Here is an 18,360-nt window from a genome sequence, read left to right as displayed (position 1 = left end):
GTCAAAATTCAAAAAGTTTCCTCTTTCGCTGCCAGTTGGAGCCGCCCAACATGCAAAGTCGCCTCCTGCAGCTTTAATCTCTTTGTATATCAGTACTAGAAAGCATTCAGTTTCCAGTGCCTCCCACCACACACACACACACACACACACACACACACACACACAGCCCAGATGTGTGTGTTGTGTGTTTGTCCCGACTCTAACTAACCAGTGGTGTCGTCTTGTTGTGTCACAGAGCGCATGGAGACGGCCAACAAGCAGCTCGCCGCTAAAGAGTGTGAGGGCTCTGAGGACAACCGCAAAACCATCTCCCAGCTGCTGGCACAGAGTGAGCACACACACACACTCACATACACACACACACACACACACACACCGCGGTCCTCGGGGACGCTGTCGGTGTCTGTATGACTTTATCTTCCGTCTGATCCGATCCGTTCCAGGGAGTTTCCAGGGAGTTTCTCCGGGCCGCTGCGGGCTTTCATTTTCTGTTTTACATTTTACTGACGCTCCTAATATCCAGACTGACTTACAGTGAGCATCGCCGGGGAATTATCTTCAATCAAAACTAAAAATTCAATCCCTTTTCCATCGATGTTAACATTTTATTTGAGGGGGGTTTTTAAATTCTGGCACAAAGGAAAAAGGTCTCCAGTATACACACTGAAATCCGATTTCTCTGTTCCTCATCAAACGTCACTTCCTCGTGAAAATTTGTATCTTTTAAAATTGACAGTAAACGCCTCGTCTCGCTTGTTCCCCATCCACCAGCATCCTGACAACGGTTTTATTTCTGTTAGCGTAGCAGTTAAGCTAAATGGAGCTCAGAGACACATTGCATTTACACCTGGTTGCTCATGAGGCCACACGTGTCTCCGGTTTGGATGATCGGCTCTTCAGTGGGTCTTGGGTGCATTTAAAGTTCAAGTTCATATATTGCTATAGTCCTTGATCACAGCATGTCTCAAAGGGCTTTACAGAGAATGAGCCTAACTAGATCTAACTGATCAGCAATCAATCGTAGAACAGAATGATGCAGAACAAAGCACAAGACACACAAAAGCAAGTTTTAGCAAGACATTTACATTTAGATTTTATACATTTTTGAGCTGTCTGATTTAGAGCTGCAACGGTTAGTCGATTAGTTATCAACTATTAAATTAATCGCCAACTATTTTGATAATCGATTAATTGGTTTGAGTAATTTTTTAAGAAAAATAAGTCAAAATTCTCTGATTCCAGCTTCTTAAATGTGAATATTTTCTGGTTTCTTTACTCCTCTATGACAGTAAACTGAATATCTTTTGGGTTGTGGACAAAACAAGACATTTGAGGACGTCATCTTGGGCTTTGGGAAACACTGATCCACATTTTTCACCATTTTCTGACATTTTATAGACCAAACAACTAATCGATTAATCGAGAAAATAATCGACAGATTAATCGACAATGAAAATAATCATTAGTTGCAGCCCTAGTCTGATTACAATCTGCTCACCCAGGACGCATGGTGATGCAGGTGGAAAGAGGGTCGCATTTGTCACCGATTGGCCCAGAAAGGGGGAACATATCGTGTTTACTGTTGCATTGTTTCTGCCGTGACATGCGTGTTCATGTGCGTGTTCATGTGCGTGTGTGTGTGTGTGTGTGTGTGTGTGTGTTCAGACAAAGAGACGGTGCGTGAGAAGGAGAAGCTGGAGATCGAGCTGAACGCGCTGCGCTCCACCACAGAGGACCAGAGGAGACACATCGAGATCAGAGACCAGGCGCTCAACAACGCCCAGGCCAAAGTAGTCAAACTGGAGGAGGAGGTGAGAGCTGCGGTCCGGTTACAGGCCAAACTAGTCGAGTAGAGGCTCTGATTACTCTCTTGGTGTCAGAATGAAGTATTGGGGGAAACTGTATAATCAATTTTCCTCCAATTTTTTGAGATGTAAAATCCTCCTGTGTGTGAAAAGCTGAACATCAGGTCACTTTCTCATCTGTTTTGATTCTTGGCACATAACCTACACACAGTTTTGCTGACCTCAGTGTATTTTACTCAGTAGATGTGTTTCTGCCCCCTGGTGGCGGAGGGTGGGAACGACAGCAGTGTGATTAAACCAGCTGCAAGTGAAAAAATACACGTTCCCTGTTTCCCCTTTATTTATGAACCTTTTATCGGTCACATATAATAATATAATAAGTTTGAGTGGATTTAATTTCACACTGCAGTCTTCACAGATCCTGGGATCAACAGAATTGCTTCATTGCTTCACTTAATGCTTTAGTTCTCTCTATCCCTGCATCCTTCACCTCCTGCTTCCTTCTCTCCTTCCTTCCTCTTAAGCTCCCTTCTTCCCTTCTCCTCCATTCCTTCGTGCTCTATCCTTCCTTTCCTCCTCCCCTCCATCCATGCCCCCTTCACCTCCTCCTCCCCTACTTCTGCCTTCCCTCCTTTCTCCCTCTTTTGCTCCCCTTTTCCCATGTCCTCCATTCCCTCGTGTTCTATCGTTCCTCTCCTCCCTTCCTCCTTCCCTTCATCCATGCGTCCTTCACCTCCTCCTTCCCTCCCTCTTTTAGCTCCCTTCTTCCTTTCTCCTCCATTCCCTCATGCTCTATCCTTTCTCTCTTCCCTCTATCCATCCATCCCTGCCTCCTTCACCTCCTCCTTTCCTCCTTCCCTCCCTCTCTCCATGCCCTCTTTAACCTGGATCTGCCAACCAGTCTACCGTTTCCCCCGCTGCCTGTTTACTGGTCTTTGGCTCTGAACTGGCCTGGCCCGGGTCCCAGAGGAGAGGGGGGGGGGGTGGAGGGTCCAGTTAGCCCACCAGGGCCAGAACAGGACAGGACAGAGCAGGAAGCGGGCCGGAGCGGGCCAAAGCCGGCCTCCTGCACACAACGCCTGCTTGTTGTCGGAAACAAAAGAGCTGCAAGCTTTTCTCTCGCTCCGTCCGTTTCTCTCCGCGAAAAATGAAAAGGGCCTTCAGATTCTTGGCCCTCCTCTTCCTCCTCCTCTCCTCTGTTTCTCTCTCCTCTCTCTTCTTTCTTTTGCTACTTTTGCACAGAGTCTCCCTGAGCTAAATCGGTCTATTCAGCAGCAGCGACTAAACGGCTGCAGTTCAAAGAGGCTGGACAGACTTTGGGGGACAAAGCTTCTATTATCTGGGTTACTTTGAGCTCCAAATGTAATCTGGTACAGATTACTGATTACCTGTTTACAGATCTGTTGGAAAACTCAAACTCTGTAATGTAATGTTACTCTTTACCTCCGAAAGCGTATAAAATATGTTGTTGACCATTGTTTCCAGTTTCCAGATTAGTGAAACTGTGTTTGTGTTTATGTACCACAATGTACATATTGACATATCTGTATCTGTGTGTGTCTTTCTGGACTGTGTCTGTGCGTGTGTGTGCGTGTGTGTGTGTGTGTGTGTGTGTGTGCAGCTGAAGAAGAAGCAGGTGTACGTGGAGAAGGTGGAGCGGATGCAGCAGGCTCTGGCTCAGCTTCAGGCCGCCTGCGAGAAGAGAGAGCAGCTGGAGCATCGACTCCGAACCCGGCTGGAGAGAGAGCTGGAGTCGCTACGCATGCAGCAGGTAACACACACACATGCACACATGCACACACACACACACACACTCCTCCAGGTTCTTCCGGTCTGTCTGAACAGCAGGAATGTTTTAGTGTCGGATCAGAGAGACCGAGGGGGGGAGTAGGGGAAAGGTTGGAGACGAGGAGAGGCTTTGCAGCTGAGTCACACATTTCCTACCAGCCACATCTGATGCATCATGGAGGTCCAGTGGAGAATCAGCTGTGTGCAAATAATGACTAAACCTATAACAACCAGGCTATAAAAAGAGAGCCAGCTGAGTCAGCTTGTTGTGGTGTGGCCGTAGATCCATTCAGTAACGTTCTCAGTAAAAGTGAATAGTGTGATAAGGTGGATTTGTTTCCAAATGTAGGTTACTGTGACACAGTAAACTGTCTTGTCTTTAGCCCTAGTCTCTACTCCAAAACACTCTAGCCAGCAAACACACTGATGTTAATGTTAGCATGCAACTAATGGTCACTCCTAACGCTAGCTTCTCACATTAGCTAGTGCACAAATCAGATGTGTTTACAACAAGAGTTACAGTATGGTTAGTTGAAAAGATAGTAACAAGCTAAACGCAAAATCAGTCAGATGCATCAGAGGCTAAATGATCAGTTCCCAGTCAAAAACAGAAATGAAAGGTGGAATACATAATATTTTTACTGGCCCATAACACATAGGACCCTGGGAACATAGGACCTTGGGAACATAGGACCCTGGGAACATAGGACCTTGGGAACATAGGACCCTGGGAACATAGGACCTTGGGAACATAGGACCCTGGGAGAGCACATATGTAGAACTGGAGAACATAGGACCCTGGGAACATAGGACCTTGGGAACATAGGACCCTGGGAACATAGGACCCTGGGAACATAGGACCCTGGGAACATAGGACTCTGGGAGAGCACATATGTAGAACTGGAGAACATAGGACCCTGGGAACATAGGACCTTGGAAACATAGGACCCTGGGAACATAGGACCTTGGAAACATAGGACCCTGGGAACATAGGACCTTGGGAACATAGGACCCTGGGAACATAGGACCTTGGGAACATAGGACCCTGGGAGAGCACATATGTAGAACTGGAGAACATAGGACCCTGGGAACATAGGACTCTGGGAACATAGGACCTTGGGAACGTAGGACCCTGGGAAAGCACATATGTAGAACTGGGGAACATAGGGCCTTGGGAACATAGGACCCTGGGAGAGCACATATGTAGAACTGGGGAACATAGGACCTTGGGAACATAGGACCCTGGGGACATAGGACTCTGGGAACATAGGACCTTGGGAACATAGGACCCTGGGAGAGCACATATGTAGAACTGGGGAACATAGGACCCTGGGAGAGCACGTATGTAGAACTGGGGAACATAGGACCCTGGGAACATAGGACCCTGGGAACATAGGACCCTGGGAACATAGGATCTTGGGAACATAGGACCTTGGGAACATAGGACCCTGGGAACATAGGACCCTGGGAGAGCACATATGTAGAACTGGGGAACATAGGACCCTGGGAACATAGGACCCTGGGAACATAGGACCCTGGGAACATAGGACCTTGGGAACATAGGACCCTGGGAACATAGGACCCTGGGAGAGCACATATGTAGAACTGGGGAACATAGGACCCTGGGAACATAGGACCCTGGGAACATAGGACCCTGGGAACATAGGACCTTGGGAACATAGGACCCTGGGAACATAGGACCTTGGGAACATAGGACCCTGGGAACATAGGAATGACTCCACACAAAATGACCACAGTAGGATGGGAATACAAGTGAGCAACCGGCACTGCAACACATAATGTTCTGAATCCAAAAAAGAACATGGCAGAGAGAGGGGTGAGGGAGAAAAAGAGGAGGAGAAAGTGTGAGGAGCCGAGGAAGAGAGAGATGCACAGTGTGTACAAATAGAGAATGATGAGGGAGAGCGATCGAGAGAGGAGGAAAGAAAAGGAAAGGAAAGGAAAGGAGGGAGTCTGACAAAAAGAAAGAGAAAGACAGACAGGAAGTGTTACACATCTGTCTATTCCATTTACAGTCTGTGAGCAAACTCTGAACTCTCCTCTCGTTTCCTCTCCTCCTCCCTCTTTATCTCCCTTCCTTCCATGCTCTCTCCTCTCCCTTTCTTCCCTTCCTTTCTCTCTCCTCCCTTCCTTCCTTTTCCCCCTCCTTCCTCCTGCCTCACCTTTCTTTCTTTTGTCCCTTCTCTCCTCCCTCCCTCAACCTTCCTCCTCCGCCTCTTCCTTTTCTCGCCCTCCCTCCTTCATTCTTCTTTCCCTCCCTTGACTTTTTGTTTTACCTCATCCTCTTCTTCTCCCTCCATTCTGTCCCTCCCACCCTCTCTTTGTCCTCCCTTTCTCCCTTCCTTGTTTTCTCTTCTTTCCTTACGCTCTCTTTGCTCCCTCCTCCTCCTCCCTTCTTGTCTTTCATCTCCCCCTTCTTTCTCCCTTGGCCTTCAACCCTCTCTCTCCTCTTCCTCCTCTCCTCCTCCTTCTCTTTTCCTCTCTTCCCCCCCCCCCCCAGCGTCAGGGAGGCTCTCAGTCCAGCGGGACGGCCTCCTCTGAGTACAACGCCACGGCTCTGATGGAGCACCTGAGGGAGAAGGAGGAGCGGATCTTGGCCCTGGAGGCCGACATGACCAAGTGGGAGCAGAAATACCTGGAGGAGAGCGTGATGAGGCAGTTCGCCCTGGACGCCGCCGCCTCCGTCGCCACGCAGAGGTGCGTGTGTGTGTGTGGTGTGTGTGTGTGTGTGTGAGTGAGAGAGAGAGAGAGAGAGTTAAGGGATAACACACAGTGAAGCCATTCGTAAACCAGAAGATTCAAGACATGATCGGCCTAAAGAGGCTTATTTTGCAATAATGACCGACTCGCTGTACATAATCCCTTATTATAACATGGTCACCTACTGAAAGATGTTACTCATTTCACACAAAATATCGATTTAAAATTATTTTATTACAAGCTAAAGCAGTAATCAAGGAGTGAGGTCTTGGTGTTGCTGAGGTGTTTTGTTCCGAATTCGTTTAGAAATCCACAAAATCAGCCGGACTTCTTGACTGAGGAGTGATACGATGAGATGTGAAACGTCTGTTCTTCAGTAATAACAGACCTCAGAGTGCGTTCATTGGCCAATCAGAGTGGAGTATTCAACAAAGCCATGTAATAAAGGGGTTTTAAGTAATCCTGTTTCTACAGAGCAGAATGTGCCTCCTCCTGCACATTAATCTCAGGCACAGAACATAAACTAGAGCAAGGCAAACACATCGCTCCCCGCAAATGACAAGTGTGTCACTTTGTTTTGATCTGTAATTGTAACCTTCCCCCAAGCTTCTTCAAAATCCCATCAGCAGCACATGGACGACATGGACAACAAAATATTGAGCGAACGGAAGGGGACTGATCCATTGTCCTGACTATGATCACACAGTGTACGATAGCAGACTACCTGACCATGGGGACTGGTAAAAAAAACAAAAACAAAAAAAAAACAACAGGATGTCTTTGACAAAATACAGATTCAGTGACCGCAGCTTCGCCATAGAAACATGTGGTGAGAGGTAGAGACAGAGCAGCTCTTGTTCACAGTAATAACCCATGAAGAACTCACCGTGCGTTTGAACTCGGTTGACGAGTCACACTATCGACCGCAACGACAGATGTGACTTTGTTTTTGAGTTGTTTATTGTTGTAGTCTTTCAGATAAAAGTGGTAGAAAACTGGGGAAGATTTGAATGAAATCTGGTCGGTTGTTGACGGCCAACGACCGTGAAAAGACTTTTCTCGGCGGATAAGCTTGTCGAGCGTCCACACAGCGGTCGAGTTTCCCCGTTCGTTCCGGATTTCCGGTGAACATCTTAAGCCGAGTCCCGACTAACCCCTCCCTCCCTGTGGGGTTTGCAGGGACACGTCGGTGGCGGCGGCGATAAGCCACTCCCCCAGCAGCAGCTACGACACGTCGGTGGAGGCTCGGATCCAGAAGGAGGAAGAGGAGATTCTCATGGCCAACCGGCGCTGTCTGGACATGGAGAGCAGGTAACATTTTTTCCTCATATTTTCATATTTCCACATTTGCTATATGTTGGGTGTTACAGGCCCTCACCAATACTTTTCTGTTACTGGTTCAATTCGTTTTACACACCAAAGTTTGCCGGCTGGGTGGTGTTTGGACACCAATCTGGGCCGATCACAGTGCTTAAAAACAGAGAACTCCACCCAGCTGGGAAGCCGGGTTACATTAAACAAACGCACAATCAATCACTACAAAGGTATATCATACAAACTGTATAGCCGAATGTCAGCCTTTCATTAGTCAATAATAATAATGCTCCTCCTCCTTTTCTTTTACTTGGGAAAGTCTCTCATGAAGTTTCCTGGGCAAGTTCTTTTTTTAATAGTCTGTAGTCAGTTTTTTAGTTTAGTTAGTTTTAGTTTTAGTTTTACGGTTGGGCGATTGAATCTTCAGTGCGTCTTGGATGATTTTACACCTGGATCTTGTTGTTTTGTGGTCTAGCTCTATCCACGAAACACTCTATCCATTCTATCTATCCATGACTGACCCTCTATTCATTCTCCTCTTCTCCCCCAATCCAGGATAAAGAACCTGCATGCCCAGATCATAGAGAAGGACGCCATGATCAAGGTGCTGCACCAGCGCTCCAGGAAGGAGCCCAACAAGTCGGACGCCCCGTCCGCCATGCGGCCCTCCAAGTCCCTGATGTCCATCGCCAACACCGGCTCCGGCGGGTCGGGCCTGCTGTCCCACAGCCTGGGACTCAGCAGCTCCCCCATCACCGAGGAGCGCAAGGACACCAGCTGGAAGGGCAGTCTGGGTAAGAACAGAACAGATACTGTAGGTAGTTAGATGGTGTTTTGAGTAAGGATACTTGTCTGAGCAGTTCGAGAAAGTCCAGAATTTCACTTCTACTCTTCTCTTCATAACTATGTACAATTCCTCAAGTTACTGGAATTGAATCATTTTCTAAGTATTTGCAAGGACTGTCTAGTTAAGAGGAAGGTAGTTTTAAGAAGAAGTCACTTCTTAAAATGACGCTTTTGTTTTTTACCATATCTAATACATTTAAGAACACGAGCTGGAGGGCCGGGGGGTGAAAGTAACTGACTACAACCACTGCTGTTATAGTATCTCATCCATCTTTTTTTTTTCATTTTAAGTCTTTCACATATACAGTACTGTGCAAAAGTCTTAAGCATATGTCAAAGAAATCCATAAAGCGAAGATGCTTTCAAAACTAATGAAATGAAAATCTTCTGAATATCAAAACTTTACAATAAACAGCAGTCTACTGACACAACAAATAAACATCAAAGAAATGTATATAAAAAATCTAGGGTGCCTAAGACTTTTGCACAGTACTGTACTTAATTAGGTTATTTTCAACCTGGGGCTTATTTTCCTATTTTTTGCCACCATGACGATTGATTGTATTCAAAACCTTGTCACTTACTTCACTGTAGAGCTTGACATGCCTCCAGTTCGCTGCTCACAGGGCCAGAACACGCTCCAACAGTTGAACCCAAAACGCGACTAAAAAACAATGAATAAAAGCAGACGCTAGAAGGATCTATAGATTAATTTTGAGTGAATTTCCTGGACTGTAATGAAAGCACTGCCCTATAGAACCGGCAGCAACAGTTCTCGTGTTCCTCCAGGCGTTCTGCTGGGTCCGGAGTTTCGGACGGACTCTCTCAGGACGGAGTCCATCTCCTCGTCTCCCTCCCCGGTCCTTCCCTCCACCCCGATGACGGCGGGACACTCCAAGACCGGCAGCCGGGACAGCTGCACCCAGACGGACAAGGGCCAGGGCCAGGGCCAGGACAGCAGTAAGCCCAGCACCCCCGCCCTGCAGAGCATGACGCTGCCCGCCCGCCTGTCCAGCCCCAGCCCCGTCTACATACCGGACCGCCTCGCAGGTGAGGAAAGGCTCTACGGCTGCGTACTGTACACACTGCAGCCGAACACCGTTATCACTCCTCAGTGGAGCTTAATCCTGTTCAGGTTCAAGTTCAGTTTGCATTCTACAACCAAACTCACTACCTGAAAAATTCAAGTAATGACTCCCGAATTTGAGAGCGGATTCTGTTAGTCCGAGTAGTGTGAACTAGAACCGGACTGGACAACTGGTTGCTACGTGACGTTAAGCGCAACACTTTATCATCTATTATCATTGTTCATTTGAAAGAGACGGAGGTTAAGTGTTGTGAGACATTTTCTATCTAGTCTGTTTCCTACTGCTCTGCGCTCTAGAGGCAACATAAATGTTGCATCGCTTAAAAGCAGCGGTGGAAGAAGTACTCAGATCTTGTACTTAAGTAAAAGTAACAATACCACAGTGTAGAAATACTCTGTTACAAGTAAAAGTCCTGCATTCAAATTTTTACTTAAGTAAAAGTACAAAAGTATTAGCATCAAAATATACTTAAAGTACCAAAAGTAAAAGTACTCATTATGCAGAATGGCCCATTTCAGAATAATGTATATTATATTATTGGATTATAATTATTGATGCATTCATGTGTAAGCATCACTTTAATGTTGCAGCTGGTAAAGGTGAAGCTGATTTTAATGACTTTATTTACTGCCGGGTAGTTTGTAAATTTCCCTCTGGGGATCAATAAAGTTTTATCTTAATCTATAATAATACATCATAATTTATTTGTTGATTATATTTTGTATTATTAATCTGAATATGCAAAGTAACTAGTAACTTATCAAATAAATGTAGTGGAGTAAAAAGTACAATATTTGCCTCTGAATTGTAGTGGAGTAGAAGTATAAAGTAGCAGAAAATGGAAATACTCAAGTTAAGTACAAGTACCCCAAAATTGTACTTAAGTACAGTACTTGAGTAAATGTACTTAGTTACTTTCCACCACTGATTAAAAGTATCAAGTCCGACGCGTCTTGTTGCTGTTGTTACTGGTGTGAAATCAACTGAAAACACAGGCGATGGTAGCCGCCATATTGGTCTGAACTTCCAAACTTCTCTTACTTCCAAGACCATCCAAGGTTTCCAAAAGGACACTTCTGCAGAGTGGATCATGTATATTTTAAGTGGATATATAGTAGTATTTTGGAAGATAACTTAAAAAACTGGAATACAGCATTTGATGATTCTGTTTTGTCTGTGCAGATGTGCCGGTGTTTCACAGCAGCACCCTGGAGAGGCGGCCACCCGTCCAGTCCCACCCGCAGCAGCAGGCCCCTCCCCCGGCCCCGCTCACCCAGCAGGAAGTGGACAACGACATGGTGGAGATCCTCATCTGACCCCCCGTGATCTCTGGAACTCAACTCTGGCTTCTGGAAATCATCGTCCCAAACACACACACACACACACACACACACACACACACACACACACACATATACATGCATGGAAAAAAACATACACACACACACTGCAGGACTGGAGGATCGAAAATAGACGCAGAATATAGAGACATATTCATACTCTATTTCTACATGCGCACACATCCAAACACTTAAATCTCAACTGAGAGAAGAACAGCAGATTAACAGACTCACACAAACACACAAACACACACACACACACACACACACACACACACACAGGCCTAAACACACTTTCAATCTAGGTGAAGGATTTCTCTCTTTTTTCCCCTGAAGTGAACTCTTGGTGTTGTTTTTACTCGGGCTTTGTTAAAATGCACTACTTTTTTTTCGAGCTGTATTTTAATAAGAAATACCTTAACTGTGTGACCCGGGAGGTTTAGTGTCATTGTTACAGTGTGTACAGACTAACGGCAACCACATTGCTGTCAGCCAAGATCGAGCAACCGATTGCCAGCCGCAGCACCGATGGCATTTCAGCAGTAGGTGGGACATTTGGGAACCTTGGCGCGTGATTGGCTGCTGACAGCCGATATTACGCGAATGTTACGCTGCTCCCTAACTTTTTCCTTGCCAACAAGCAGCCAACCGGTGTGCGAGTGTTGGAAAGAATTTGCAGACTTGCCTCGAGAGTTCAGCTCTCATAGCAAATTGATGGACTTTCGGCAACTACTAGTTGCTTGAGTTGCTTGTGGCGTGGACGCGATTAGGATCAATAAATCCTCTTGTACAGTGTTGCTGGAGGCGGTTCAGTTCACCCGCCCCCCTCGGACCAAATGTATTGGCTACCTTTTTGTTGCATTTATTGCACTACTTATTTTTTTAAGAGTGTGTTTCTTTTTCTTTAAGACATCTGACGTAGGTATTGTATTTATGTGTAATATGTAGGTTATTGTTTTTTTTTTTTTTTTTTTTACCATAGTTAGACATGGCACTTGGGTAATCGGAAGTGATATTGTAAACTACAAAACATTCTTAACCTTGTAAATACTGTATTTACATAGTGTATGTACTGTATGACACGTGTAACGTATAACTACATGTAGTGGAGGGCTGGGGGGGCCGAGCCATTCGGCTGTGTTGCATTGCCAGAGCCACTGATTTAAAGAGTTGGGACGTTGCCTTGGCCGGTCCTGAGTAACTGGTAGAATTAAAATGCCATTAACAAACATAAACACACCGCACTCTGAAACACATTCTCTTTTTTTATCAATCAATTCTTCATGTAGCGACGAGACGATCACGATCTAACAGCCATACGATCTGCCTTCGTCAGCAGATGTGACTGAAAAGAGCGATATATAAAGTCTATCAGCCTAATTACTCATACCTGCAGACTATAATTAACCATAATAGGACATAGCATTTTAGCAAACAGTGTCCTCTTACATCATCTGAAGTCATCATAGGACATCAAGAACATTTACATCAAGAAAAAAGCCTGATTTACCTCAGACAATCATCACATCGTATAACAAAACACATGTAGCCCATAATCAGTCCATGAATCCAACTTAGATAGCAAGACTTCTCTTCATTTGGAGTCAGAGGTTTTAGTTTATGACATGAAGGATTGATTGATTAAAAGACAGTGTGGTCTGTTTATGCAGGTGGAAAAAAAAAGAGAGAAAAATATAAAGTATTCCTGAAAAGAGCACATTGTGAACATCCAGCATCTCACCATGTCCATGTTTTGAAGGTCAACTACATGCAACTTTCTGTTCTGGCAGCAACAGCTCAACCAAACTCTCTCTATCTATGGCTCAGGCACTGCCATGCACGGACCATAATGCACTGCTCTGGTGTTGGGCTTTTGAGAGTCAGACATTTCCACTGTGGTCCAGTTAGCTGCCTGTGTGCCCCCACTGGCTGGGGTCGGTCTCATAAAGCGGGGTCCGGGGACCCCCCAGGGGTCGGGGAGGGGGTCACTAACAAAGAAATGAAGAATAGTTTAATTTCACCGTACTTTCTTTCACCGCTCGGCACAGGAGCCAAAGGCTTCCCGTGTCTGTTTGAGGGTCCGGGGCCAAATGTTTAGTTGCTTGCAGGTCCTTGGCAAAATGTCAATGTATAGATGGGTCAATGGGCCAAAAGTCAGTCTGTCGGGGTCATTTGGGGGTCCTCGACATGAACGTGTATAAGAACCCATGGTCCAAGATCTGCAGGATCAGTACATTAGCACAGCAGCAGACATGCAGCAGCAGGTCAGGCTGTTCACCGATGTGCCTTCGCTGCAGTTGAGCTTTTCCACTTCTTCTTAAAGTGAACTTCATTCAGAAAAGCTCTTCCAACTTTGTTTGTCCAGTATTTCCAAATCATTCTTAGCATTTCTTTCAACATGCTTGAAGTACCAGATGGGTGGGATTTACCAAGTCAGGACAGAGAACGGATAACGTCAAATAAGGTTCGACAATCAGAGAGAAGAGTTGACGTTCCAGGACTTTCTTGTGAATGTCTACATTTTGTGGCGCTAATGTTTACCATTCCTCCCATCCATCTGCTACCTCGGTGGATGAGAACAAACCGTAAAAAGTATTTGCAAATTTGACTGATTTGAGGTCTGATTTGAATTGACACCCTGCCTCAAAGGGCATCAGTTTGGGTTTGAACTTGAACTTTATGCAACAATCAGCTTGTCTGGTCTTCAAATGCCTTCAAGTGGAACTTTCTTCAGTTGTTTTTTATATTATCAGGTTAGGGCGATGCTGCATTACATTACACTATGCACAGAGGAGAGTTATGGATTGACTGTGAATGTCTTTCTTTAGTTAGGCAGTTAGCCTCCTAGCCAGTTGTATCTCTTGCTTCTGACCAAAGGTAACAGAATGGCTTAGTATTTGTTCTTGCAGACAAAATCCTTGTGTACACTTAAAGAAATCTCCATCTTAACAAGCCATTTCATCTCATATTCAGTCTTAAAATCTTAAAACAGGTGAAATAATCTGCGAGTGGGGTGAGGTCGTTTCACTTGTTTCAAGAATTTTGTTGAAACAAGTGACAATATCTTCTCTTCACTCATTTCAAGACATGTCGCTCCATTCAAGAACATTCGTTGTGGTTGAAACATGAAATGTTAAGATGGGCATTTTTAGTGTAACCTATTACACATGTATTCTCCCGGTCAGTGGTTGTATGGGGGTGACAGGACAGGTGACGATGGCTCAAGCAGTTGCAAGCAGGAGTGCGAAAAATGCCAGAAAGTCAAAAATGTCTCAATCATCAAAAATCTGAAGATTAGAAAATGTTTTTTAAGTTATTTAAGGTTTCAGTTGAGCATTATGTTTAGGTTTAGGTCAATATTACAATTTAGGTTAGGTTATTCTGTAAAAATAATGTTGAGTGTTGGTTCTGCAGCTCGGCCAGAACAGGACGACTCCAACATGTCCGGATTAGCATTCAATTTCTTCTGGACCCTTATGGCCTTTTGTGCTTTCTGTCACATCCTACCCGGGTTCCCACAATTCCTTGCAGCGCTCCTGCTTGAGCACATCCACATCGTCGTCCATCTTTGCAGTTTTGAAGAAGTCCAGTGAAAGCCAAAAAAACGTGGGACCAAAGAAGCTCAGGCTGGTCGGCCAACCTGCCGCAGGTTCAGAGTCACCAAGTGTTTCACTAAAGGTCAACGACTGTTTCATCAAGACAGCAGAATTAGGAATGCACTGATACGTTTTATAACTGCAGATACCGATCCGACTTCTCTGATCAGGTTTCATTACTCTTAACGAGATGTAGACCACTACTTGAGGGTCAATGGATACAAATGATTGCAATATAATCAATGTTTCTCCATTGCAGAGATCTAAAATCCTTCTGTGTGTGAAATCAAGTCACTTTGCTTTGATTCCTGGCACATAATACGTGGCTGTTGGTGTTTGGTTTTTGGTATTGTGGAAATCCGGCGATACCAAGGCCTTGTATTAGCCCAGTATGGACCTGGTATCTGATGCCAGTGTCGGTGGATCCCTAAACAGAACTTCCCCTGGTCAGGCTGTTACTAGGTAGATGTATTTTTCATTGGTGTGTTAAAGCGATTTTGTAACTGAATACCGAAAGCACAATGCCAGTGTTAAGTAATAATATGTAAACACATTTTTGTATTCACCAGCACATTGAGAAGTGTCCTTTACCTTGGTACTGTAAGATTTCTAACAGAATGAGTTGTCATCTGTCCGGTGGGCTCAGCTGTAAATTAAGACAAGGGACCTGTGGGGAACGGTCAGGCTTCAGGTGGGATCATCGCATTTTCTGGCTACAACTATCAAAAAGTCATCTTTTCAGAAATAAACAAAAAAACTGTTTTGTTCTCAGATTGACCACCTTGCATTTTCGTAATTTTTGGAATATGTTTTGAAAGGGTTTCATGGGCCGAGTACTCTATGAATCTTAAGCCCGGTAAGACCATCCTGATCATGTGACCTCACATTCTGTTTCGCTCCACGGATCAGTCTGGACTTCTAGCCGCCCACATCGATTTCCTGAAATTACAATGTAACCGGGCCAATCAGGGACTGCGTCGTAGTTGATGACGTGAAGTACAGGCCGCCGCTGGCAAAACAGTAATGGCGTCTCCCGTAGCAACGAGCGGTAACGTTAACGTTAGTAGAGTAAACACAGCCATAAGTGCAGTTATTGCAGAAATAGACTCAATAACAACAATTAAACAAGAACAAGAGTATTCACTAGCGGAGTTTCTTGGCGGAAAAGACGTTTTTCGCCGTTCTGCTGATTGGCAGAAGGAGTTTGTCAAGGCAAGTACTCCCACCCACTGAAATCGATGTAGTCCAGAAGAAGTCCAGACTGATCCGTGGGGTGAAACAGAATGTGAGGTCACGTGATCAGGATGGTTTTACCAGGCTAATGAATCTTCCCTTCAAGGAAAAACCAAATTGCAGTCACAAGGTTTTTGCTGCAGTAGCAGGGATTCATATTTCACGCATGTAGATGACACTCTTCTCCAGCCTTGAAACAAACTCATTTTACTGTAGTTTCTCATGTTTTAACTGTTGGGACTCTGCTTAAATAATGCCAAAAACATTCCAAAATGAAAATAACTTGCTTTTCAATTGGTTCTGGAGTATAAAATGCTAACTATCAGTCATTTCAATGCCAATTGACTCAAAGGCTAAATGTTTCTGTTATCAGTTTTCTTCTTTATTTGACACTCCTCCATTTTAGTTTTTAACCCAGAGGGCGTAATCATTACTTGACCAATCCTGCAGTGCGTTGCAGTAAGTTTCTGTCATTTGCTGCCTTTTAGTCCTCAGTCAAATTCACCTGCACACTCGCAGCAGCAGGACAGCAAAATGACTGCAGATGGTGAGTTTTAGTAAAAGCAAAGGATTTTGTGCTTTACCGAAGAGCAAAGTACAAACTTTTGTCCCGAGAGGTCAGGCGAACCTCGACTAATCAAAAGGTATAAAGGCAGCTGGTGAATGCAGGATAAATCTCTATCTACTTGTGTGGTTCATGTCAGCAGCACCACACCCAGGTTTGTGTTCGTCTCCCTTCACCTCTCCATGATCCCACCTGGGGGCCCACCTGGCCCAGCCGGCCCGGCGGCCCACGGTCCCGCTTCAGCCTGGACCATGATGCCACCTTTACCAAAGCATCTGATCAGAAGACATGTTAGCTCTCTTTCACTCTTGTGACTCAACATAAGTTACAAGTGCCTCCACACCTGCCATAATACAGACAGTATTCTCTATGAATACATTGAGAATTTGAATCTTATTTGTCTTCACCAGGCGCTTGTGACAATTATGATGAGAAAAAAATGTTTTAGTATTGGCAATGTGTGCTGTTAGTTTGTGGCTAGTGTTACCTGTTGGTTCTAACAAGTAATGCTAATGTTAAACTGTTTTGGCCGTAGCTGGAAAAACAATGTAGAAACTTTTTTTTTTATATAAATGTGACAAGTGCCTAGCAAAGAAGACAATTCCTTTGAAGAGGATTATTCCTTATTCAACTCTATATTTACATGTGTGGTTAATCTAGAGCAGTTTGTAAAGTTTACCCGTAAACGGATGGTAAACACGTCCATACCGCTGTTAAAATGACTTCATCTTCTGTTCATATACATGCTGCTTGACTTCATCATTGCTGTACAATCACAATTCATGTTAAAGCGTTTTAAATCAGATTCCTGATCAACCTTCTGTTTTTTTTATAACATTCATCTCATACAGTTTCTTGTATTATGGTATAAGTCATTTAGTTGTTTTTTTGATATACTATTTCTGACAAATTCCCAAATAACCAGTCTCCAAATGTTTGTTTCAGAAAGTGAGTTGACTTTTAGTATTAATTTAATTCTTTTGTTAAATAAAAGAACTATGAGACTTTCAAGATTGTTCTGTTTTGTTTCTTGCTAGGTATAGAACCAGGAAGCCGACTGTTTTTTTTTTAGCACATGTTAATTACCATATTACACATAGTATAATGAGGAATTTGTTTATCAGCATGTATTTCTTCCCTCAGATACACATTTCATCTACATTTCAGCCAAACAAGAGAGAGAGGGTTCAGTGTTTTGCTCAAGGTGACACTGACTGCTGCAGGTCGAGACTTTCTGGGACGTCGGAACTCATATTGTACGTTTTGCAGAAATTGTGGACTGAATTGCAGAATGTAGACTAAAAACGTGGAATTACAAATTACTTCACAAATAACTGGTGCTGTTTAAAGGTCCCATATGGTGTAAAGCAGGACTCCCCTTGCCTCTGTGATGATAAAGGAGTTGGATGGTCTATCTAAACATGGTGAAAGTATCAAAACGCACGGTCACCAACTAAATCCACACAATCCATATTAGAAAAGCGAGCCTCTAAACGAGCCGTTTGGACTTCCGTAACTTTGTGGCATCACAAAGGTTCGCTCATTATCATATCAAGAAATAATAGACTAACAAAGTGTTTTTTTCAAAGCGGTTGAGCGGTTGTCATTGTTTATTACCAGAGAGTTTTCCCTACCTGTAGCCGCCGGGCCGCGGCGTCTCACGTTTCACTCTTGAAACGGTTAGCCAATCGGAACAGAGGGGTCGTTAATATTAATGAGCCTTAAAGACACAGCGACAGAAACAGCCTGTTCTTGGTAAGGCTCAGAGAGATGCTGGAAAATGAACGTGTCAAAATGGATTGAGAGTGTTTTTGGTTCATGACACCACACACACAGCTTTGACTGGACCTCAAGACAGAAACTAAAACACTGGGAAGTGGAAAATATGGGACCTTTAAGCATTAAACGATATGTAGTTCGCTATGCCAGAGTGTAAATTTCTTACACACACAGTGATTTATGGTGATAGGTAATCCCTGCTATCACACATGAATTACTGAACCAGGAAGTCCCACTGAGACTGAGGAGCTGTTTTCCCAGCCAGAAAGCCAGAAATAACATCAA

At 44.4% G+C, this 18,360-nt stretch overlaps 1 protein-coding gene across 1 annotated transcript; it reads left to right on the top strand.

Moving 5' to 3' along the window:
* Nucleotides 1-235: 235 nt before the first annotated feature.
* LOC139664263 (angiomotin-like) lies at nt 236-15,275 on the top strand (the record flags this gene model as incomplete). Its single annotated transcript, XM_071543037.1, has 8 exons — nt 236-328; nt 1,666-1,811; nt 3,427-3,576; nt 6,115-6,311; nt 7,494-7,625; nt 8,184-8,422; nt 9,264-9,524; nt 10,745-15,275. Coding segments are annotated over 8 exons (1,352 nt in total), but the record flags the coding sequence as incomplete, so codon positions are not given.
* Between the last annotated feature and the right edge of the window lie 3,085 nt (nt 15,276-18,360).

The sequence above is a fragment of the Centroberyx affinis genome, unplaced genomic scaffold, assembly GCF_046629955.1.
Source record: "Centroberyx affinis isolate AG114_WGS23_722 - 3 ecotype Tasmania unplaced genomic scaffold, CSIRO-AGI_Caff_v1 ptg004208l_1, whole genome shotgun sequence".
Classification (NCBI taxonomy): domain Eukaryota; kingdom Metazoa; phylum Chordata; class Actinopteri; order Beryciformes; family Berycidae; genus Centroberyx; species Centroberyx affinis.
Note: the sequence above shows the minus strand (reverse complement) of the source record. Positions and strands in the feature narration are given on the sequence as shown.